Genomic DNA, 23,339 nt, shown 5'->3' with positions numbered 1-23,339 from the left:
ATGATAGATATTGTTGTTTTGTGAAGGAACAACATTCTTATCGCATATCCTAATGAAACTGGTATACAGACATTATAAAACTTCTTGTACAAATTACTTTTTTATTCGTCATAATAATTTTCATCGGAATGACAATGCGATGTGTACGAAATGTTAAAAAAGTACAATAGCCCGTTATATAAAATATGATTTTTACACAAATATAAGATCAACCGCTGCACCATTGCGATATCTGTAACGCATGCAATGCTACCCAATAATTTTGTTGCTATCGAAAATAACGTTTGCTTACGTGCAGCTTTCTTAGTATAAAAAGTACATCCTTTGGCGAGTTATTATTAAGACGGATGTTGATACAAGCCCAAAATCATTGAATATTGGTAACGTTAGGAATGAAATGGACCGTTTATAAAGTTTGATCGTATTTTTTTTTTTCTTTCATTAAGTTTGGGCCCGACCTTCATCGTCGTTTCATTGTTAATAGTTTTTATGTAAAAAACGACTTGTGCGCCTCGCCGAAAGGGACGCTCATGGCGGTAGGATAAGTATAATCATAAGATTACATTAACACAGTGTGTGTCGCATTCTTCTTTTTTTTTTCCTGTGGACAATGTATGAGTAAATTGTTATAAAATTTCACGATATAGAAAATGGAAGAAATGACGAGTCGCTGCTTCCTTTCTTTTCTGTGTTTCCGGTTTTAAAGTTCCCTTTTTAAGCAGCTATTTTTTCAGCGTCGATTGCTGAAACAGAAAAAATATTATTTTACTTATTTTCATGTAAAACCAAAACTATTCTCTTTCTTTTATTTATTAATTCAGTTATGTACCTTCTTTGGTAGGCAATGGATTTTTCTCGAGCGTTTCGGCGTGTTTTAGCTTCGCAGGATCAAAATTTTCAATTCCAGAGATTAGTTGCTGCTTTCCCTTTTCCTGCTGAATCGCTGTATACAAATATTGAATAACATTCCTTAAATATTTTTTAAACAAAGAGATAAAATGCTTTGAAAGTCAGGAAATACGATAATATACCATCCTTGTCAGGTAGCGGATTCTTTTCTTGAGTTTCAGTGTGTTTCAAACTGGTCGGGTCAAATGTCTCGATGCCCGACATCAGCGTTTGTTGAGTCTTCTCCGCGGCTACATCTATAAAAAAAAAAAAAAGTAAATCGAGGTGAAAGAATGGAAAACAAAACACGGGTGACGGTCATTTTTCACACATCAAAGAGACTTGACGCGTATTATTGTGGATACTGCATAAATGTAGCCACTTCGAAATGTAAAATTTAGGGGGAAATTTTTTCGGGTACAGTTCCGTGTATCACCGTCCCCAAAATAGGACAATGTGTGTAATGAGTCAAACAAGTTTTTGCTGTGTGTAACACGGTTTGTATTTTAGCGCCAATAATGTCTGTTGGGCAATATAGGGGAATTTCCCCCTGAAGCGCCATCTTGGGCTCTCGCCCAAGAAAAACCAACATGTAATGTACAGTATGCGTCATAGTGTCCTTTCGTCTAGTGAAAAAGCACTGACTTTGAATAAATATTCTAAAGCTTCTATCACATGATTATGTTAATTATTTTAACGCTTTTATTAAATAATTGGATTTATGATATTTGCTGCAGTTAAACTTGGATTCCAAAGTCAGTGCTTTTTCACTAGACGAAAGGACACTATGACGCACACTGTACATGTACAGGGTGTCCCGTAATTCCTGTAACTCTCGGAAATAGGGGGTTGCTGGGATGATTCTGAACAACATTTTTCTTTGGGTATACTTCCGAAAGGCCCCCCCACCCTAGGACAACCAAACTTTGAATTTATAGTAATCGAGGGACGAGAAATCGAATGAGACCATTTTCAGAACTGGCAAATAAACCGTTCTCGAGATATACAGGGTATTCTAAAAGGGTGGGACCCCCCTATTATCTCGATAAGAACGCACTTTTTTGCTCGAAGAGCAAGTGCCTTAACCTATACGCCACTTAGCCGCTATTATAAATATGTAGCAACTTTAAACTTCCTTTTAAGTAAAAAATACAAAAATTCAACCGATTATAACTTTTTCATTATTCGTTTGTGCAACCTGGGACTAGGCTCATTCGATAGGACTCGTCGAAATTTATCAGGGGGCATATCCTAATTATTTTGGTTCTACGGGCGGTGAAACATGGAACTGCAGCAATTTTTTTCTTGCTTTAATTGACGCATTCATGACCGTTGGACATTAACCCAACAATAGGTAAACGGAATTCACTATTTCTTTACCCTTACTAAAGAATATTCAAGCTGTATTGTTATTGTGCTATACGTATCTAAAAGATTTATCACCGAGCGGACATAACATCGTGTTATCGTTAAAAGTAATAAAGTAGTACGTAACCGACAACCGACCGTACATGCAAAACAATCCCTAAAAGCAATAGTGTATAAAAAGTAGAGATGAATCGGTACTTCATAGCAATACATACTCAATTCTTCTAATATTTATACTTTTATGTAAGTATATAAATGACAAAATATATAGAAGTAATGAATAAAAGTATGTATCTTGGCAGTATCGGTTTGTCCCTGATAAGAAGCTTGTCTGGTGTGACGTTAGCTTTTGTTCGCGTCACCTCGAAGCACCAAAGAGCCGCAAAATAAACTCCTATTACCCACAGAAGAGATATAGAATCTGCAAGTGTTCCTACGAATCGATAAATTTCTATAATACCTTTGGCATTTGGTAAAATAATCTTCTCTTTCGTGTCGGCATGTTTCAACTGATCTGGTTTAAAAGACTCCACATCGTGGATTAATTCAGAATGCTGTCGCTCTTGTCGCACGTCTAAATTGCAATATTATTATTACATGCATTACAATTATAATTCTAACAAATCAGTTCTTAACATTAAACCTCTGTTGTAACGATACATAATTAAAATTAATAGAGATAAGAATAATGAAAATTCGTGATGTATGTACGTATGTACCTTCGGCAGAAGGTAAAACATTTTTCTCCGCTGTCGCAGCTTTCTTCATGCAGCCATGATTGAAACCTTCTAGTTCGCTTTTCAAGTCTAAGGCTACTTTTGGCAGGTCTTTCAACGACGGACTCGACATGGCTTTGTGTTATACTCCTCAATCTAAAACAAACAACTTATTATCATTACTAACAGTGATATACTGTATATTGTAAATTACTTATTAATAATCATAGGGATTATTACCAAATCTATCGGTATACAATGTTAAAAGATCTTGCGATACATTATGCAGTTTTATTTAAAAATAACAATGTAACCCGCAATTTCTATTTTAGTGGCTGCCAATGTCCAGAAGAATTTCCAAATTATAAAAATGACCAACAACTTGGATCGCAATCTAAAATGAACCATACAGCGTGTCTGTACAAACTATGATGTGCTTTTGTTTAGTACAATATCAATCATAGTGTCCGTTCGTCTAGTGTATTTTGTAATTTCAAATAAATTATTGAATATTCTAAAGCTTTTAGCAGATGATTATATTAATTATTTTAACGTTTTTATTAAATAATTAGATTTATGATATTTGCTGCGGTTAAACTTGGATTCCAAAGTCAGTGCTTTTTCACTAGACGAACGGACACTATGATTGATATTGTACACCGAGTTGAACAAAGGATATTCCAAGAAATCATATGTGATAATGAGACGAGGCATAATAACTTTTTGAATATTTGCGATTGTGTTGTCGTACTGGTTTCCAAAATATCCCTAGGGATCAGTGATCGCAACATAAACTTGGATTAAAAGAAGACAGAAACAAATTGAAGTCGTGCAGTTTACAAGAATCGATAAGATACAATTTCATTGCGGTGTCGTTGCGCGATTCCTCCTTCGACTTTATCCCATTGCCTTTGTTCTCGTGCAAACTATAACCACTCAGCGTAAATGTATGTATATCGAAAAGAAGGAAATGCAGGAATCATCGACTGTCAGCAAACGTGTTGATTTATTATTATCTTATTACTGACAATGAGAACGAGAGAAAACTGTAAACGCGGCACGTTTGTTCATACAACTACGATATCGAACGCTTCAACTTGTGTATCGACAGAAACGTCGAATCGTATCGAAAAAGACAACTCGACTTGTTCGCTCGATTCGATTCGATTTAAAACGAGTAAAATTTTTTACTTTAAAATAAAGTAATGTAAAAATAATTAATCCGTTCTCATGTAAAAAAAACTTTTATTGATATTATACCTACATTAATGGGGTTGTAAAATAATTTAAACACTGTTTAACCGTTTGAGTCCCAGGGGTCAAAAAAAAAAAAAATAGCGGTGTTGTAAACCCAATATTAGGTCTTTTAGACATAAAATCTAAACAGCTCGACCGCGCTGCTTGGGAGTCAAACGGTTAAACACATAAATAAAAAATTCACATAAAAAATTTATGTCGTATACTGAACAAAAGTCGTATACCGAGCAAAATTTGTCACGTCCAAACAGTACGTATACCGAGGTACCATTGTACTTGAATTTAGTGCTGCATCAACAAAGAGAATTGAAAAGAAAAGGTGCAATAAATTTTCTTTGATCCCAGGTAAGATGCAAGATGAAGACACAAGCTATAAGTGCCATAAATTCCGCGCGAATAACGGCATCGTTTCTGGCGAATGCAAAGGTAAGCAAGCGTTGCTCGTCTACTACTTCCGGTCGTCTCGGTTCTTCTTACAGACAAAAATAACGGATTTTCCATAATTATGTTGGAACGCTGAATTTTAACGCACACGCTTGTTACACTAATTACGATCAATGGATATAGCTATTAGTTTCGACTGAAATTTAATTTATTTAAAAATCACGATACATATATAATAATCTACAATTAAATTTAATCAATAATACGTATTTATCTCTAAATTTTCTGCTATATGCTACCAAGTACATAACATGTTACGAAGCGGAAGCTACAAAAGCTTGTTACATCCGGTCTACGTTGCCTTCCATTTCCTTTCTGGTCACATATTCTTCGCTGTAATTTACCTACTACAAACCTCGGTATTTTTTAAGAAACGGTATAAATATTTTTATTCATGATCAAACATCGTTCATCCTTAAATGCATAAGTTTTATTTTTTCTCCGTTTTTTTTTTATTCAACAGAATTCAACCGGAGCAAGAACAATGATAAATTGCAGATCTAATCATAAATTATTGTAAATGTTTAGTTCATGAAAAGATTATATGTACACGTATATAAAAACTGCGACGCAAAACAGATCCTTGATGTTAGTTAAAATAAAAATTTATAATCGTTGCACGTTCTCTTGAAAACTTTAGATTATTCGTATAATATACTCGTACATCGAACTCGTATTGCTTTTATACGCATTACAGTTGTTAGACCAGTGACGTGCAATCAACGACACTCGAAACCCACAGGATTTTAATTAACTTGAAAGCTCAATTGTTTCACGATCCAGAATTATTGTCTTTGTACGAGTCATATACTGTCTAAAATCTACCTAATTACAGGTGAACGTGTCTTTACGAATTTACTTAGAAAGGACACATATGTAGTTAAAAAAAATGTTTGTGCACCACTGAACATAGAATGACTCATGCTCGTCGAGACTCTTCGCTTCGTTTCTTTCTCTATACTATTCTGTTCCTTGTTTAACCTATGGATAATCATTTGCAGGAAAAATATAATGTAAAGAAGTAATTTCCGAATTTCACGACCTATCTCATGGTTAAATATTCTTATCAATATTTAAAACAACTCTGACGTAATGCTTGAAGTAATTCGTCATCGTTTTATCAAAACTCAGAGCGTTTACTTGAAAATAAATGACTGCTGTTGTCGGCTAACTGAACACGCGATATTTCGTCGAAAAGTTAAAAAAACGAAATTACTTTGAAAATTCAGTAATGTTCCTTATTTTCAGCTATTATTAAAAATAAGTAGTTTCGAAAAAATCGATTACAGCAGATTGAAAGAGATTGCTTCGAGGAACAGAATCAACGGATAAGCGTTCATCAGAGGCTTCAGGAGAGCGTTTCGAGGGATACGTTCCAACGGTGGGTCAGCATCGACAAGGCTGTGTATAGGTCCTTATATGGTAGCCGGTCGTATGGCTGTATATAGAGAGAGCTCGAAAGAGGCTGAATACGCAACCGTGGAACACGTTCGCGTCCTTTACGTATCCACTCGTTGAATATTTCTTCTTTCCCTATCTTCTGTACATTCGTGTAGGAGTATTGCATCGAGTGCACGAATACAGGCGAACACGTATTGCGTGTAACGGTCAGAAAACGAAGAGGAGAACGAGCACGATTAGTCTTACGGTTGGTACGCGCAAATTCAACCAAACGATACATTTTGATTAATCTTACCCTCGGGTTAACGTACCTGGTTTTAAGCTCTGCAATTTTATCTATGAATCTTTTCAAAACATGTATATAATATACATTTACATTTATGTATGTGTAAGTACAGTAATGTAATCAATGTACATAAAGTTGGAGCGTGTTACACCGTTAAGTCGGTCGATTTCACAAAAGCCAAGAAAGCACGTTCGAAGATGTATCTCATTGGATAATCGCGACACGAAAGGAGAACTGAAAATGTTCAATACGCTGGAGAAACCACGATAAATCCTACTTGATCTCGCGAGGAGAAAAGAGGTCTGCAAGTTAATAAGGAAACTAGGTTGCTCGCACCGACGCGCTAGCCGGTTTGCAGAACGCGTCGGTGTACGACACGCTTCGATGCTTCTACTCATCGCAGAAGATTGTAACATCAGCCAAGGTTTGTCTTCTCAACTTGAATGGGTACCTTCAAATTCTTTCCATATAATTTCTCGTCTCTTTATCGCGTAATTTAAACTATATCATTTTTAGTTGCAGGACCCGGGCTCGGGGCAGACTAGGCGGCCGCCATGAGACGATTTTGCATCTAACAAGGGGAACTACCCAAGTGCTACGCTCAGTTATTAATGAAACTTTGCCATCTTGTAGAGCTAATTGTTTAAAAGATATTAACAATTACAGTTAGTTACTCCTTACATTCTGAAGTATGACAAACTCACACATACAACTCGCAATTTAGAGATCCGCGGTTCAAGTACTTAGTTCCCAACATTTTTTTTTTTTTTTAATGATAATTTGTCTCTTTTTGAATAACTATTACATAAAAATTATCATAAAAAAAAAAAAAAAATTTTGGGAACCAAGGATTTGAACCGAGAACCTTCAGATTGCGAGTCATGGATCCGCTCCGTGGTTAAACACATGACTCGCAAACTAAAGGTCCTCGGTTCAAATCCTTGGTACCATTTTTTTTTTTTTTTTTTAAATGATAATTTGTCTCTTTTTGAATAACTAAAATTCTATATAATTCTAAACTAAGTATAAGAATGCAAGAAGAGTAATGTTTACTTGAATATTAATCTAAATTAGTTATACAAACTTTAATGTTAATTTTATAAATTTTGTTTGCGCTACTTTTTTTGTGTCATATATGTGAAGGGGCTCTTTTTCGGAGCTCTTGTTTAGTTGAAAACATACTACACTTACTACAACACTATTATTCGAATAATAACCTGCGAATAATCTACTAAACTCGTGTGTCTGAAACTGATCGAGCGTAAGTACATCCTGTCGGTCGATAACATCGGGCAATCGCTGAAGGGTTTCGTCGGTCATCGTCGTCGATGTGGGTTCTCGAGTAAAGAGAGATCTTAGAACGGAGAACTAACGAGTTAGCGCGGGATACCAATTAACTTGGGTAATCGCGTTTAACGAAGGACCGCGCGGCGGTTCGGTTTTCTGCACCTACGTGCAGTAATCACAGAAAAGTGAAGAACAACGAGTATGTGTATGTAACAAGTAGAAAATGCGTTGCTATGATTTTCTCTCGCACTTGCAGCGATACAAACGCCCTCTCTCTTTGTTTCTCTTTCGTGCGACCGTGACGGCTAACGAACCCTGGACGCACGCCTATCGTCGTATCGAGCGGCGGCGCGTACATACATACATTCAGGGGCGTATTACGTGTTACTAAGCGGCTTTGGGATTCGCGTACTCCAGAATCGACTTTCCACGGTGGACACGATCGTGCTGAATAACATAGATACATTACAAGAATTTAACAATTAGAACAAGTAGCAAGAGAAAATTTCAATTCTCCAAAGAGCTTTGTTATAACTATGTGTACGAAATTATGCTCTCGCCTGATAACGCAAGCGTAAAGGGATCCTCTTCAGGGGTCAAGATTTCGTGAACAAGTACCAAGGTGTATACACGGTGAATGAATAGACCTCCGAAGAGAACCCTTTGACCCAATCTCGTAGATTACAGATAGCTTTCGTCATTACGCTTCGGTTTGACGAGCAACGTTTCCGCTCGTGGTGCTTGACAAATAGGGGTGATACAGTCGAATGGAAAAGTTGATAGAACTCGGGAACCGTTTATAAATAAAATACAAAAAAGAAACGATTACAATTAACTTTTAACTGTTTCATCTGCTTTATTAACTAGAGACGCGTAATGCATCTCGAGCGAGCAATTAGCTCGCGTTCTAGTCGGTTCCGACCTTGAAGGTGCTCAAAGGTGTCTCAGGATACTTCCGTAACGTGAATGAAATATCTGGGAGCGTGTCTGAAATGTGTGTGAATTCGTATATGTACACGGGGTTGCATCCGGGGGAGCGGTCGACGGGTGGCAGACGGTTTCATCGATTGGCAATGCGGGGGTCGAAGAGTGGGGTACAACTCCCCCTGCTATCTGTATGTATGTACTACATAACGTATCGACGACCTCGGCTTTCATGGTCATGGTTAAAAAGGTGATTTTTAATATATAGCGTAGGATTCATCTCAATCTACTTACATGCACTTTCCATTAACATACATGTATGCATCAAGATAAACACGAACGTTTCAATTCATTTTTTGTAATGCATACTTCCTCATAAATGATTCTAAATTTATTTTCAGTAACTGCGACAATTTATCAATACGTGTGTGTATTTTTTTACCACGTATGTATCTCTATCAATATTGAACGTAATAGCTTATGAAAATGATAAAATTTATCTCGCCATGTTCTTTCCAATAATAAGTTGACATTATTTTGTTGCAAGAAACGCAGTAAATAAAAATCATGTTTGTAATTCGAATAGAATTTGTTAAGTGTTTTACTTATTTGAAAGACATTCTCGCTCGCCTTGAAACAACTTAAGTTGTCCAGGACATGATAAAATGCAGATATTGTTCGATTCTTCCTTATGAAGACACGACGCGTTAAAGTGTGTACATATATTTAATTAAAACCGAACGCTATTCCCACCGTATTGCAACGAATCCGTCGAGGTAAATTTATGTTTCGTTGTTGAAATTATGAAATATTTCAAAACTCAACAGTTACGCGAAGAATACTTGCTAGCCGGTAACGAAGAATACATTTCTGTCCCTGATGCGCAACGGAAATGCATTTGTCAAAACCACGCCCTTATTGAATCCTACCGTCCTACACCGTAATACAACATTTGGAAATTCGAGGATAGCTTTGGGGTAACAACTTCCACTCTTCACTCAATACGATACGTTCACTTCAGAATTAACTCCAGTTTCAGGTTTACCGATTACATGAAAATTTCATTCTACAAAGTATATACCTAAGTACTTACAAGGAACATATAGGATAGTAGCCAGTATATCGTATACTTCAGTTTCCTAAGAACACGATTTTAAATTCATGAAAAAATACAAGAAATTAAATATTTCAGATTATTGCTGAAGAAAATGAAAAACAATAAAAATTCTTGTTAAGATATGTATATATATATATAAAGAAGGTGCATGGAGATTTGACCACACCCCTCCATTTTTGATCGTTGAATAACAAAGACAATCGATATCGTTAAAAAAGCATCTGTACATTTTTATCAGTTTGCTCATCGAAAACAAACAGCATGAACAATGTATGAATAATGACTGGCTTCGGATAGCTTTCATGATGTTGAAAACACGTATAGAAATGATTTATGTTATGTACCGCCTTTCTTCGGTATGTACACGACGAAAGCCGGTCCCATGAGCGTACCGGTACTATGACACCGATACGATTCGTTCACTTAGAGGAAAATATCGATGGAGAGCAATTTAAGCGACGAGATAGAATGTATCACGTAAGGAGCACTGACCTGTCAGTTGTCACTACAAGAGGTAGCAAGCGCAGGCACCGTCCAGCCGAACGTTCAAGGGCAGGAAGGAGACAGCACACTGATTGACCGGATAGAAATTCCGCGGCACGTAACACCAGGTAACACTGGCGGAGCCACTCTTCCACTTTTCCTTCTGCCGATCCTACGCTTACCGCTCCGACTCTGACTGTGTATCCCCCACCATCGATACCGACCCCGAACGTTAACCAATCGGGGAGTATAGTTTCTCTCTTTCCCCCACTGTTGAATACCTCCTACTATCCTTTGAAGCTTCCTCCAATCGTCGCCTTGACCGTCATCAGAGAGGGTGGCTGACTCACCCTTCGTGACGAGCATGATTTCACATTCGATGCACGAAAAAAGTCCCATGTTGTGTTCGCTATAAACTCGTTTTCCATTTCTTTTATTTTCCTATTAGGCTGTTTTTCTTTTTATTTATTTTTGTAGTTAAAAAATATATTATAGACATTCCAAGCTACATTTGCAGCTGAAGACAGAAGATTCATCGGGATTGTCGTTGCTATTTTTGACAGAATAGGGAGAGATCTGAAGAAATTTAGGGGTTGACGAGCTCGAATGACTCATCCTGCAGTTATCCCAGCTGCGCGTCATATGGCAGTCCCGTTGGGTGTTACCAGTACTTGAAAATAGCACGGTCTGGTAAAAAAAAAAGATAGATTTACTCAGAACAAATGTAAAGAAATAATATTATGCATTCTGCACACTCTTTTTTCAATGAGATAGTTTACAATTTAATAGTTTATTTACTCTAATACAACTTAAAAAACATATGTACAATACATACTTAACCTCTATTTTATTAAATATTATATTGGAATCGGTAGGTCTTTTGCAACTAATACTAAAATCTGATCTGTGCTTAAGCACCAATTCACTATATTCTTTGATACTTTACACCAGTTTTCACCGTGATGAGGTTCAGCGGCAATACACCTTTTCTTTACATCTTCTTGTTGCTCCTCTGTTCCATTTAACAATTCAAATTTATAGAAATAAGCCCATGCATCTCCCAAATCTGGATCTATCTTAACCGTTCTATTGAACCAGTCCCTGCATTTGGTGATTTTATGTTCACACCAGAACAATCTAAAAAATATTTTCAAGTTTTTCATAGTAATCGAACATTGTTAACAGTATAGACAAACGTTACATTAAATTATTATATACTCACTTGGATACTGCCAGAAGCACATGAGGGTCGTGTTCACATTTTTTCAGAGCATCGACACTTTTAGTTTTTCTTTGTGGCCGCGGTTCCATGAAAATCGCTTCAGCCCAAAGTAAACCAGACGTAGGACATTCTTGCAATGCTTTCGCCATTAATGTATTCGCCATATCTCTGACACCTCCACTTTTTAATTCGTTTCTAATAGCTTCCAGCCAGAGTTCCGCGTTTTTCGGATTTTTCAAACGTGCTTTTTCTAATACCGATCGAGCTTTGGTAACTTGACCCTTTCTATGTTCTAATTGTGCCAATAATCGCCACAATGGAATTGAATTCGGACACTTCTTTATCTGGAAATGAAATAAGAAAAGTATGAGTAACAATTAAATCTCTAAGTGATTGTTAAATTAATAAAGAGAAATTTACAGCTTGGTTGTACGTGTCTAAAGCTTTATCCAAATTGCCTTGCTGTTCTTCAATTTGACCCTTCATTAACCATAATTTAGGGAAATCATCGAATGCTTCTAAGGCTTCTTTTAGTAGCTTCAGAGCTGCATCGAGGTTGTTTAAAGCCCATTCTAATTTTGCGCTTTTCATCATAACTCGAGGCGTAGGCGCGGATGCTCTAGCTTTAGCGAGCAATCGTCTAGCTCTTTCGTATTCAGAATTTTCCGATTCCAATTTCACAGCCGCTAACCATATCTCCTCCGAATTTGGATTTGCTTGAAACGCGAGTGACAAAATACCTCTAGCTGCTGGAACATCACCCTACAAAAAAAGAAAACATTATTATATACAAAGATATTTATATAATGTTGAATTTTCTATAAATTTTACGTACCGCCAGCCATTTCGATTTTGCACCCATAAGCCAAAGTACTTCGCTTTTGGGACAATGTGCAACTGCTCTTTGAAGCAAGGACTCTAAAGATTCTCGCGTTCCATAAGTTTTTTCGAAATAAGCTGCTCGCAGCCAGATTGATTTTTTGCTAGGGAACGTTGACAATGCGTAGGCGTAAACAGCTCTAGCACATTCCAATGCCCCTTGTTGAGCACACTAAAACAGCAAAGAAATGAATAATAACTTATACCACAGTAGACACAAATGCGTGTTAAATATTTTACCGTTTCTGCGTCTTCCATCCACGTATGTTTTCTATCCTCTTCTTCTACTCCAAAACTTATGATTGCCTTGACGATAACTTGACAAGTATGCACAGCACCAGCCTTTTCAGCCTCCATTGCTTCTTTGAACCAGTGTTCTCTATTAATTTCAACTCCGTTCGCGCTTAGCGAGGATATCGCTCGATCAATAATCTTCTCGACCATGTGTTTATTTCCATTTGCTTCTTCCAATTTCGCAGCGGTTGTCCATATTTGTCTATCTGTCGGAATGTTTTCTCTTGCTTTGTTGAGCACCTTCCTTGCATTATCATAGGTTTCCAATCTAGCAAGAGCTAGCCATAGATCTACACTGGTGGGACAACACTCGACTGCTCGACTAAGTAAAATGCGTGCATCTTCTGGCTCTTCCAATTCAACAGCTGCTTTCCATAGTCTTACCGAATTTGGGATATGTTCCAAAGCTTTGCGGTACACTCTTCTTTTAGCTTTTGTTTCTGTTTCCAAGTCCGCTGCCTTTATCCAGATTCTAACCGACGTTGGTATATGTCGTACGGATTGTGCAATTACCGCCTTAGCTGTGTCCGGTGGTTGAAGCCTAGCTGCTTCTAGCCACAAATCTTCTGACGTAGGATTTACCTCGCACCCTTTCATTATTAGATTTCGAGCAGCTTGTACCTTTCCTGTAACTTCTTCTAAACGAGCAGACGCGATCCATGCTGGCGGATGATTGGGGTTCGTTTCTCTCACGGATTTTAATAATAATCTAGCCTTTTTGATGTCGCTAAACAAAATATATGAAATAAATATATACGTACATATATTCAATTGAAGGAAATATTAAAGCACTTAATATTTTTCATAACTTACTTGATATCACCACCATAAGTTGGAATCATGCTTTGCAAATCTGTTAGATAACCTTTAGGATCAACAACAGTTTGCCCTTCCACGGAATCAGAAACCTGATTCAATTTGACGTTCATCAAAGTGTTTCTAGCTTGTCCAATTTTTCTTAGATCTAAATCTCCTGTAGGTGTTAACATCCCAGGTGTTGCTACACCAGGCATCATAGATGCCAAACCACTAGACGGATCGATACTAGTCGAAGTTTCGCCACCTAAGTTTCTTGCGAGAACAGAATCTGGCAGAGGTGTAAATTTCTCGGCTCTCGGATTTCTCTGTTTCCGGTTTCTCGCATCACCTACTTCTGGAACATTTTTCCATTCTTCTTCGGTTACGTTTACTAATTCTCGTTTTAAATCTGAGAACTGTTGTTGAATTTTAGGACGTTCCTGGCGATATTTTTCTAGTTCTTCTCTAAGCCTTTTTTCCCTATATTCTTTACGTTTTTCATCCATTCTTTTATCAATAGCTTCATATATAGCATCAGCTTCTTCGTCATCTTTATCGTATGGATCCTGCGGAACATTGATAATTTAGTACAGAATACATTTAATGATCATTCTGGGATATTTACAATTAATATTTACTTTACTAAATAAAGAACCTCCATATCCAGAAAATTCATCATAATTAGAATCGTTCAAATCTTCTTCATCCTCTTCCTCCTCTTCTTTCTTTTTTGTTCTTTTTGTAGGTGGAGCATGTCTGTCATCTCTACGAAGAAAATGTAACACCAGGATAAAAAAAAAATAGCACGTTTTCATTGATACAAATTCTTTTTCGATGAAATACTTACGAGACATCATTAGCATCTCGAGCTGGACCGATATCAGATCTAGTCGTGAATCCAGTAGCTCTAAAAAGAAGAAAGAAATCAATGTTTTGATGTATTATGTCAATGAACTAGGTTAGATTACTAAAATAATATTGTTTTTTATACATTACCCTCTTCCAACACCAGCAACATATCCCAATGGTGCCGGTACTCCCAAAAAGTGCTTTTTATTTCGGGTTGATAACGAAACTGACGGAACTGCCATTATTATTTACTGTCAATTTACTAACGCAACAGACACAAAATTCTTATACAACCTAACCAAACCTTTAAAATATGAAACAGTGACTACAAATACAAAAAGACTGGACATGCCTTTGTTCTCGAGAGATCGTGATTATGGGTATCCCAGACACCCGCAGGTGAAGTTAGGTCTGCATATTATAAAAATTGTTTAACAATTCACTTCATACGCATTGATCAATAAATTATTTTAGAAAATCAATTTAATTCAATTTACATTCTGTTTTGAAATGAGGACGTAATTTGAAAACTCGCGTCTAGGGATTTCTCTAAGGACTGTCGGTAAAGTTTCCGACGCTCGCATCACCCTAATGGTCTATCATAAATGTCTTTTAGGAATCTTCGAAGTGAAACTATTCCATTCTCTGGATTTCCGGCCTTCTCTCAGCTCGATCACCCACGTCGAGGAGTTTACAATTTAAGCTTTGTCTATTCATATAAGTGTACGCGCAGATGGTGTTTAAATTTCGCTCTTGATTTACAACCATCGATGGAGCAGATGGCGCTCGTTCTCGAGGCACAAATTTACGAGCCTTTGAAAATAAAGGCATGTCCAATCTTCTTATACCTGTGATGACTGAATAAAGTAAACATGAAAGTTTTGCATTCTTTGATTTATGTTTTGAAATTGTGAAAACACAATAGAATAATCATGTAATCACAGTGATGGCAACGACTAATGAATTTGGACCTGACTCTGGTGGCAGAGTGAAGGTAAATTTAAGAAATAAAATGAAAAAATGAAAATATTTTTAGATTGGTAACCTCAAAGAATATTAATAACAAAACAATCATAAATAAGTTAGTAAGAGATGATTACTGTTACATAATCGAAATCTTACCGAATTTGCTCATAGGGAGTTACAATAGTGAAACCAATAGTGTATGGTAATGTAGCTCGATATTTTGGTAAGAAAAGGGAAGAGGATGGTCACACTCATCAATGGACAGTTTATGTTAAACCATATCATAATGAAGACATGTCCACATATGTAAAAAAGGTTCACTTCAAGTTACACGAAAGTTATAACAATCCAAATCGTATTATGACAAAACCACCTTATGAACTTACAGAGACTGGTTGGGGTGAATTTGAAATTGTTATTAAAATATATTTCCATGATCCAAATGAACGTCCTGTAAGTATATATTTTGTTGTAACACAAGAAATAGTAATAGTAATTATGTATAAATTGTAAATATTATTGCTTTGAATAGGTAACTATATATCACATATTAAAATTGTTCCAAACAACACCCGAAATACAGTTAGGAAAGAAGAGCTTGGTATCTGAATTTTATGAGGAAATAGTTTTTCAAGATCCAACAGCATTGATGCAACATCTACTAAATTCTAGTAGGCCTATAACTCTGGGTGTATGGCGTCATAATACAGATTGTGAGTAACATTTGATCTATTTAATTATTTTTACATAAAAAACTTACTTAATTCTTTTTCAGTTGAAGCAAAAAAGGAATCTACGATGAAGGCAATAATGGAAGCACGAAATAAAATTAGACTGGAGGTAATTGACCTTAAGGAAAAAGTAACATTAGCAAAAGAAACAATTGCTAAGTTTAAGGAAGAAATTGCTAAGATCTCTAAAGCTGGTGGAAGTTTGTCTGTTACATAACTGCAATGTCGAACCATCTATTGAAACCACTGTATAAAATACTATTCTAAAACCTACAAAACTTTGTATAATTGATAAGATGTATATAGTTCTGATATGATTGTGAATTCATAATAAAACAGTTTAAAGTAAATATACTGTATGTTTGTTACATTCATAACACTGATGCAATTTTGTACTGTATTGTAACATATTGTAGAATATAAAAATTGTGCATATCAACTATAAGCACATGATAATCTTATCATAGATACTTTGATTTTTTTTTTATCACGATTTTGAAATGTTAGTCACGTGTCACAAAATAAATAGAATTAGTGAGAATGATATAAATCAACGAAACTTGAGGAGAGTAAGATCAGTAATGTTAAAATGTGAAATGGTATCGACTCTGTGCGGCATAACTGAGTGATTCGATTTAAATTTGTTTTTGCTAATCACGTATGGATAAAGGTTTTATTTTTGTGTACGGAAAATGACTGCAGCACCGAACACAAGCACAAGCAAACCGTAAGCGTTTTAATCGTTGATTACGCGTTTCGAGCTAATCATAGTTTCAATTCATCTCAGTTCTAATATAAGTATTAGATTTCTTTATACGTATAGATTTCTTATTTCTTCCTTTTCTAGACGTACATATAAGCACGGTCATGATAGTTATGCAATAAACTCCATAACGATAACCGGCCGGCCAGTAATTACTTGTATACTAAAGATTTATTCACGAAACAATTGCAATAGTGTATAACACTTTCCGTTGCCTTTATATACTCGCCAATTTATAATAATGTTCGATTTTTACCATTTTATACTGCAGCCAGTGACTACAGTGACTAGTGATTAGTGACTAGTCTGCTGTAGTCACTGCTGTAGCTACAAACATGATCAGCTGATCAGTGATGACTCAAGTATTCATTCAAATTGGCTAATTTTTATTTAGTATAAAAAATTTTTATTTACTAACTTTTAACTTTGCTAGGACACTTTCGTGCCAATTGTTTTATTTTCTTCATTCTTATAATTCCGTTTCTAATATTGTAACCAAAATTGATTTTTTTTTTTATGATTCGTCGCTTTATATTTACAATTTAATCTATATTTTATATTATTTATTTGTAAACATTCAACTACTTCTTGGTAACTAATTCATAAAATAATTAAAAACTAACGGAAGTAAAATTGAAATTGGTTTCGGTTGTAGTTGCGTTGATTTTGTCGCGGAGCTTTTGTATGTGTGAGTTTGTCATACTTCTCAATGTAAGGAGTAACTAACTTTAATTGTTAATATCTTTTAAACAATTAGTCGTCTGCCCCCAAAATGGGGTATAGGCGTGTTCAGCTCGACGAGCTCTATAATATGGCAAAGTTTCATTGATAAGTGAGCGTAACGCTTAACTTCTACGTAAATATTATCATTTGAACTTCCGCACTTTATTTGAAATCGAAATCCATCTGGTATAATAAAAGAATACAAGTTTTAAATGCAATTAATGATCTTTGTTTTTTTCTTCTTTTATTAGTCCAGGTATCGAATTTGTAATTGGAGGATTAGCGGCAGTGGGAGCTGGATTTTTTACAAATCCAGTTGACGTAATTAAAGTACGTCTACAATTACAAGGGGAATTAGAAGCACGAAACACGTACAAAAAAATATATAAGAACACTGCGCATGCGGCATATTTGATAGCGAAACATGAGGGTATATTCGCTTTACAAGCTGGTATTGTACCAGCCCTTTATTTTCAAGTGGTTCTCAATGGAATACGGTTAGGTGTTTATAACACGGCAAAGAAGTATGAGCTTATTACTAACAATAAAGGGAATACCGACATCTTAAAAACTGTAATGGTAACCGGAACAGCTGGATGTGTAGGAGCTGTTCTTGGTAGTCCTTTCTATATGGTAAATCCTACTCTTCAATTCTTACCTATGATACCTATTGCGTTATTTTAGAGAATACCAGATCAACTATAAGATTGTCTAAAATTAAATTTTTATGAACGGTATCAATATTGTGTATAATTTACATTATCACTGATATGTTAATGTACATATAAACAATGTGATATTGACTATCTATCACTGTACCCTAGATAAAAACGCAATTACAATCACAATCGGCACAGTCTATAGCTGTTGGATATCAGCACAATTATTCGGGTACCTGGATTGCGATTAAATCTCTGTGGAAAGAAGGTGGCATTTTCGCTTTGTATCGTGGCTGGTATGCCAACGTACCACGTATTTTTGTTGGATCTGCGACACAGTTGACTACCTTTGGATTAACCGCGGATTGGCTACGCTCGTTAAAAGTGAGCATTTGATTATGTACTGAAAAATGTATCAAATCATTCGTAACGTTCCTGATTTTTCTCTTTTAGATATTTACAGACCAGCCACTACTTTTGACATTTTTCGCTTCTCTAATCGGTGGAAGTTGTGTGGCTCTTACCATGCAACCATTTGATGTTTTAGCAACGAGATTGTACAATCAACGTAAGTTTAATCAATTCAATTCTTTTAACTAATCTCAGCTCATAATAATTGTACAATGATAACACAGGAACGGACGCAGCTGGAAAAGGGATGTTATACAATGGACTTTTGGATGCGTTCATTAAAATATTACGGACAGAAGGACTGACTGGTTTATACAAAGGAATTTTTCCAACATGGATGAGAATAGCACCGCACACCGTACTATGTTTAGTTTTTTATGAAAAATTAGATCAATTGTATAACAAATTTTGAAATCAACATTTATAAACCTTAATTTTAAATTTCGTTACATGCGTATTGTATATTATACTAGTAAGAAAAATGTTGTAATTTTAAAAGTATTGCATAAAGTATGATATAGCAAAAAAGAATAAATTAATTTCTTACACGGGCAGTGACGTGCTTTTTAATTTAACAATGACAAATTTAAGGACACAAGATTGCTAGTCCATTATATTTACGAATTAAGTGCACTTTTGATTATATTAAATTTTAATTTCAATTTTTGCAATATGTTTATATATATTCCTTAAAATTAGTCCTTCTGAGATCCGAAAATATTCCGATAGTAAAACCTAATAAAAAAAAAATTGCAATGATATCAACATTGCAATTTTCCGATACTTAAGTAACTTAAAACAATAACAACAAATAGAACTATAGCAAGTTCCTTATTTATATAATAGTGTAAATTAGGCCAGTTTTGCTAAATAATTCTAATGAACTGATTACTTGTATAAACTGTATAATTTAAAAATTTGTAAACTTACCTAAGTATCAAAAAATTTTTAATATATCACTTGTTTCTTCTAAGCGGCAAGAATAGCATTTGCCATAGAATTTGGTATTGAATTTGGTCTAGATCTGAAGCCTTGATTTATCGATGCCGCTACGTCCGTCGTATTTCTTCCCCTGGTCTCAGGTAAATATATCCTAAGTTTATCAGTATAATATTAAACCTTGACCATTATTGAATATGTTGTAAATAAATGATTTCATTCGGTGTTACATACCTAATCATTTGTGCAAGGAGTAATAGAGCCCCAGCAAATATTAAAAAGGTGTACGGTCCTATAATACTTTCTACCGTTGGGAACATCATGCCCACCATGAAATTTCCACCCCAATTAAAGATACTACCGAGTGCCATAGCAATTGGTCCGGGGCCAACATCAAATAATTCTGATGCGATGAAGTATGGTATTGGACCAAGACCAATACCATAAAATATCACATAAGCCAATACGGCTATCGTACAAATAAACGGCATATATGATCCTACATGCTGTAACAGTGCAAATAATTATTGTTAAATATAATTCTTTAAGTCAAAGAAAATTATTTTAATATACAGAGGGATTAACTTACACTTAACAAAATTGAAATGCATAAAAGTAAGAGGCATCCAAAGCATAAATAAATACTGGCGAGTAGAACGCTTCTTCTGTTTAAAGATGACATCACTGGTACAGAAATCAATGCCATGGCAATGTTAGCTACTCCAGTTCCAAGAGTAGCATACTGTGCTCCTGCGATGCCAAGTCCAGCATCCAGAAAGATCGAGTTAGAATAATAAAATACAACGTTTATACCACTCATCTGTTGTCCAAACTGTATCATACAAACTAAAAATACAGGAAGCTTTAAACTTGGATCTTTCAGTATACGTTTAATTGTCCAAGGTTCAGCTGTTGTCTTCGATTCCATTTCCTGCTGTAGATTAGCAATTTCTACTTGCAAAAGCATTATATCCATATTACGTATCCTACTAAGTTCTAAAATGTTAAAATAATTGTTATCACTATAATTATGATGATGTTATGTATCACGGTATCAATATTTACTAACCATCTAAAGCCCTTTGTTTTTGTTCTTTAATTATAAATAAATATTTAGGACTCTCTGGTAAAGCAATACTTGTAAGAGCTAAAGCATATAAACATAATGGAACAAACGCTCCCAACATGTAATGCCAAGAATTTTCAGTTCCTAAAACCGAATGGAGTCCTGCAATTTGGCCTAAAAATACACCACATGTAATCCCTAGCTGACATAAAACTCCAACAGCACCTCTCAACCTAAGGGGGGCAATTTCTGCCATGTACGTTGGTACAACACACGTTGCAAAACCTGCAGAAAAACCTTAAAAGAAAAGGGAAAAAGATCATTTATAATGAATCTCATATGAATTGTCTTTGTGTGCAATACTCTAAAACTTACCTACAAATAATCGACCTGCTAATAAAAGTTCAATTGAGTTTAACTTTTTTATTAAAAAAAACATCACAGCTCCTGCAATGCCAAATACGTTTCCAATACACAGTGCTCTTTTCCTTCCATATCTGTCTGCTACCCAACTACCAAGAAATGAACCAATTGCACCACCAATAAGAAAAATTGAAACAACGGTTGACCAGATTATTTTTAGATTATTTTGAGAAACATCCACGTCATATCTTTCCTTAATACTTTCGTTACAAAATGATTCTACCAACTGTAATTAATATATAACTGCATATATATCAAAATTAAATCATTTAATTAGAAATGATATTACAACAACAATACTAACGTGGGCTGCATTGTTTAATACGCCTATGTTGAATCCTGCTGGTACAGCTGAACCTAGACAACATGTAACACCTGCTAGGACTAAGGTAACAGTCCATCCACCTGGTGTCTGAAAGAAACGATTTTGAATAATTATTATCTGTAGTTGTTTGTGGAGTGGGATATGATTATACACAAAAATTATTACATTGAAATGAAATATGAAATTCAGTAATGAAGCAGTTCTTGTGAGTTGAATTTGCCAAAATACAAGAAATAATTTTAATTTAAAAATAACAGTTGATAGAAATTTACAAAAGATAATAGATTTTAAAATAATGAGATTAATTGTAAATTTCATGAAAAAAAAAAAAAAATGATAAGTAGACTGATAAAATTAGGTATAATAAACAAAATTAAGAAGAAAAAATATATTAAATAAAATGTAGAAAACATGATAACAATAAATCTCAGTTTACAAAAAACAAGAATTTATGAAGCGAATGAAATTCAACTTTGCCTAGAACATGTTAAGACATTTTAGTATATGCTGTGAGGTATATAGAGGCACAATGTGATAAATCTTATAACAATTTAATGATCAATAAGTAAGTAATGTAGTACAAAGTATGTACTGGTAAATTTATATTCTTTGTCATAAGTTTTTCACAAACCCCTCTGTTAAAAAAACAATAAAGATGTGTAAAACTAGAAAACCATACCACTCAAATAACTAAGCATCTTAAGCAATAGTGTGTTGCACCGTGAGAGATCAATCAGTGATAAAACGGAAAAGCCTGGATGGAATGATGGGATAAAACTCAATAAAACCACACATCACTGGTATACCTGGAAACTATTTAGATAACCAAACATGCATCATTAAAACTTTTTATAAATTCAACATAAGTTTAGTTTTAATTTGTCAATTGCATAATTGTATGTACAAGTTACTCTTTTATAATTGCTTATACTATCATTAAATTTTTACATAACTATGCTGCAATTAATCACACATTGTTGAATATTTTTCAACAGTTATTATTTTATGTAATGAATATAAAAAGAAAAAATAATTAACAAAGCTTAACATCATTGGGACACTTGCTAAATCTAGATTAAGTTAAGCTGTTATATTTATGTACACTTTTATCGTACACATTATGTGGAATTAGTACACTTAGAAAAAAGACAAGTTCAAGACATGTGATAATGGAAAATAACTTGACCTCTCATTCAGTTTTCATATATTAGCTGCATAAATATCTATTACAGCATTTATATACTTTGATAAAGCAACGATAACTAATATATGTATACATTTAACTCCATTACAAGTCATAAGTAAGACAGAGGTTTATATCTTTATTTTTTATACAATACATGCATTTATACTAACATTAATGGAATTTCAAAGGGGAAACATACGTGAAGCTATCATTACATTATGCAAGACACAAATGCTGTATATACATATCTGATGTACTTCAAGAATTGTTGCTTTTATAACAGAACATCACAATTTATTTTTATAAGTATGTAATCAAATAAATATGAAGAATAAAGCAGCAATGATAAGGATATTCTCACCCCTAAAGTACCTGTGAAACTTATTACATTAATGTTCATATTAAAAGTGAAATTAGTAAGCCGTGCAGCGTGCTTTTGATTTTTTACCAAATAAAGTATAATTACCGATCTTTCATCACGATTATCCGAAGTCGTTTGATGCGAACGATCAGCATCCGTGAGTACGGCAGCATGACTATCTGCAATTAAAAATTAATAATCATACACCAATATTCAATACTTATCGACTACCTCCATGGTATATATGTATATTGCATATATATATACACATATATCAATACACAAAAGTATACGACCTTTCTAGATACATCTTGATATGTAGATTTAGGTTAATGTACTTGATTGAATGAAAAACGTTTCTACGAAAAAAAACCATCATAATAACAACATTTTCCTACTGTACTAACAAGGAACGTAATTAAGGGAAAATACTTGAATAAATATTACCTAACGCCATGCTTTGTACAACACGTGTCACTGACACGATGTCTGAACGGTAAATGACACTAGACTATAGACGCTACTGGCTGACCGTAACACGGTTGCGTTGCCTTCGGTTTAATGCTACTGCAC

The 23,339-nt window shown here is 34.9% G+C and overlaps 5 protein-coding genes across 9 annotated transcripts; 2 read left to right on the top strand and 3 right to left on the bottom strand.

Annotated features, from left to right (window-relative positions):
• Positions 1 to 81: 81 nt before the first annotated feature.
• On the bottom strand, positions 82 to 10,352 carry LOC114873369 (thymosin beta). Of its 3 annotated transcripts, none has more exons than XM_029181622.2 (6): positions 10,181 to 10,352; positions 2,976 to 3,128; positions 2,717 to 2,830; positions 1,032 to 1,145; positions 830 to 943; positions 82 to 743 (listed from the first exon to the last, which is right to left on the bottom strand). In XM_029181622.2, the coding sequence occupies exons 2-6, from the start codon at positions 3,103 to 3,105 to the stop codon at positions 715 to 717; spliced, it is 501 nt and encodes a 166-aa protein (XP_029037455.1). In that variant the 5' UTR covers positions 3,106 to 3,128; positions 10,181 to 10,352; the 3' UTR covers positions 82 to 714. The 3 variants fall into 3 exon arrangements, with proteins under 3 accessions (XP_029037455.1, XP_029037456.1, XP_029037458.1); XM_029181623.1 differs by lacking the exon at positions 10,181 to 10,352 and adding an exon at positions 3,213 to 3,311; XM_029181625.2 differs by lacking the exon at positions 2,717 to 2,830 and having other exon boundaries at positions 10,181 to 10,351.
• Positions 10,353 to 10,625: 273 nt separating this feature from the next.
• On the bottom strand, positions 10,626 to 17,433 carry LOC114873364 (pre-mRNA-processing factor 6). Of its 3 annotated transcripts, none has more exons than XM_029181614.2 (10): positions 14,361 to 14,735; positions 14,212 to 14,271; positions 14,003 to 14,129; positions 13,380 to 13,930; positions 12,513 to 13,293; positions 12,229 to 12,444; positions 11,814 to 12,155; positions 11,394 to 11,737; positions 11,118 to 11,308; positions 10,626 to 10,858 (listed from the first exon to the last, which is right to left on the bottom strand). In XM_029181614.2, the coding sequence occupies exons 1-10, from the start codon at positions 14,453 to 14,455 to the stop codon at positions 10,833 to 10,835; spliced, it is 2,733 nt and encodes a 910-aa protein (XP_029037447.1). In that variant the 5' UTR covers positions 14,456 to 14,735; the 3' UTR covers positions 10,626 to 10,832. The 3 variants fall into 3 exon arrangements, with proteins under 3 accessions (XP_029037447.1, XP_029037445.1, XP_029037446.1); XM_029181612.2 differs by lacking the exon at positions 10,626 to 10,858 and adding an exon at positions 16,764 to 17,433 and having other exon boundaries at positions 10,943 to 11,308; positions 14,361 to 14,475; XM_029181613.2 differs by lacking the exon at positions 10,626 to 10,858 and adding an exon at positions 16,930 to 17,433 and having other exon boundaries at positions 10,943 to 11,308; positions 14,361 to 14,475.
• On the top strand, positions 15,061 to 16,260 carry LOC114873368 (YEATS domain-containing protein 4). Its single transcript, XM_029181621.1, has 4 exons — positions 15,061 to 15,207; positions 15,351 to 15,632; positions 15,712 to 15,892; positions 15,955 to 16,260. The coding sequence occupies exons 1-4, from the start codon at positions 15,160 to 15,162 to the stop codon at positions 16,125 to 16,127; spliced, it is 684 nt and encodes a 227-aa protein (XP_029037454.1). The 5' UTR covers positions 15,061 to 15,159; the 3' UTR covers positions 16,128 to 16,260.
• LOC114873367 (solute carrier family 25 member 35-like) lies at positions 16,351 to 19,020 on the top strand. The gene is made up of 5 exons (XM_029181620.2): positions 16,351 to 16,637; positions 17,648 to 18,029; positions 18,221 to 18,439; positions 18,509 to 18,623; positions 18,691 to 19,020. The coding sequence occupies exons 1-5, from the start codon at positions 16,603 to 16,605 to the stop codon at positions 18,876 to 18,878; spliced, it is 939 nt and encodes a 312-aa protein (XP_029037453.1). The 5' UTR covers positions 16,351 to 16,602; the 3' UTR covers positions 18,879 to 19,020.
• Positions 18,861 to 23,318, bottom strand: LOC114873366 (solute carrier family 2, facilitated glucose transporter member 1-like). Its single transcript, XM_029181619.2, has 9 exons — positions 23,214 to 23,318; positions 22,872 to 22,945; positions 21,199 to 21,306; positions 20,847 to 21,120; positions 20,475 to 20,768; positions 19,995 to 20,401; positions 19,640 to 19,911; positions 19,397 to 19,559; positions 18,861 to 19,201 (listed from the first exon to the last, which is right to left on the bottom strand). Exons 1-8 carry the CDS (start codon positions 23,221 to 23,223, stop codon positions 19,436 to 19,438), a joined length of 1,563 nt encoding a protein of 520 aa, XP_029037452.1. The 5' UTR covers positions 23,224 to 23,318; the 3' UTR covers positions 18,861 to 19,201; positions 19,397 to 19,435.
• Positions 23,319 to 23,339: the final 21 nt, after the last annotated feature.

This window comes from Osmia bicornis, chromosome 11 (genome assembly GCF_907164935.1).
Source record: "Osmia bicornis bicornis chromosome 11, iOsmBic2.1, whole genome shotgun sequence".
Taxonomy (NCBI): domain Eukaryota; kingdom Metazoa; phylum Arthropoda; class Insecta; order Hymenoptera; family Megachilidae; genus Osmia; species Osmia bicornis.
Note: the sequence above shows the minus strand (reverse complement) of the source record. Positions and strands in the feature narration are given on the sequence as shown.

Bases quoted from the DNA above. Each gene is read 5' to 3' on its own strand.
- LOC114873369 (XM_029181622.2), bottom strand. From the start codon at position 3,105: ATGTCGAGTCCGTCGTTGAAAGACCTGCCAAAAGTAGCCTTAGACTTG. The intron at 944-1,031 runs GTATATTATCGT...ATTTGTATACAG, and splicing joins TCCGCTACCTGACAAGGATG to CGATTCAGCAGGAAAAGGGA. The intron at 744-829 runs GTACATAACTGA...TTTCTGTTTCAG, and splicing joins TCCATTGCCTACCAAAGAAG to CAATCGACGCTGAAAAAATA.
- LOC114873364 (XM_029181612.2), bottom strand. From the start codon at position 14,455: ATGGCAGTTCCGTCAGTTTCGTTATCAACCCGAAATAAAAAGCACTTT. The intron at 12,156-12,228 runs GTACGTAAAATT...CTTTTTTTGTAG, and splicing joins CAAAATCGAAATGGCTGGCG to GGTGATGTTCCAGCAGCTAG. The intron at 11,309-11,393 runs GTGAGTATATAA...AATATTTTTTAG, and splicing joins GTGCTTCTGGCAGTATCCAA to ATTGTTCTGGTGTGAACATA.
- LOC114873368 (XM_029181621.1), top strand. From the start codon at position 15,160: ATGGCAACGACTAATGAATTTGGACCTGACTCTGGTGGCAGAGTGAAG. The intron at 15,633-15,711 runs GTAAGTATATAT...TGCTTTGAATAG, and splicing joins ATGATCCAAATGAACGTCCT to GTAACTATATATCACATATT. The intron at 15,893-15,954 runs GTGAGTAACATT...ATTCTTTTTCAG, and splicing joins ATGGCGTCATAATACAGATT to TTGAAGCAAAAAAGGAATCT.
- LOC114873367 (XM_029181620.2), top strand. From the start codon at position 16,603: ATGACTGCAGCACCGAACACAAGCACAAGCAAACC. The intron at 16,638-17,647 runs GTAAGCGTTTTA...TTCTTTTATTAG, and splicing joins AACACAAGCACAAGCAAACC to TCCAGGTATCGAATTTGTAA. The intron at 18,624-18,690 runs GTAAGTTTAATC...ATGATAACACAG, and splicing joins AACGAGATTGTACAATCAAC to GAACGGACGCAGCTGGAAAA.
- LOC114873366 (XM_029181619.2), bottom strand. The intron at 21,121-21,198 runs GTTAGTATTGTT...TATTAATTACAG, and splicing joins TATTAAACAATGCAGCCCAC to TTGGTAGAATCATTTTGTAA. The intron at 19,912-19,994 runs GTAAGTTAATCC...GCACTGTTACAG, and splicing joins GCATTTCAATTTTGTTAAGT to CATGTAGGATCATATATGCC.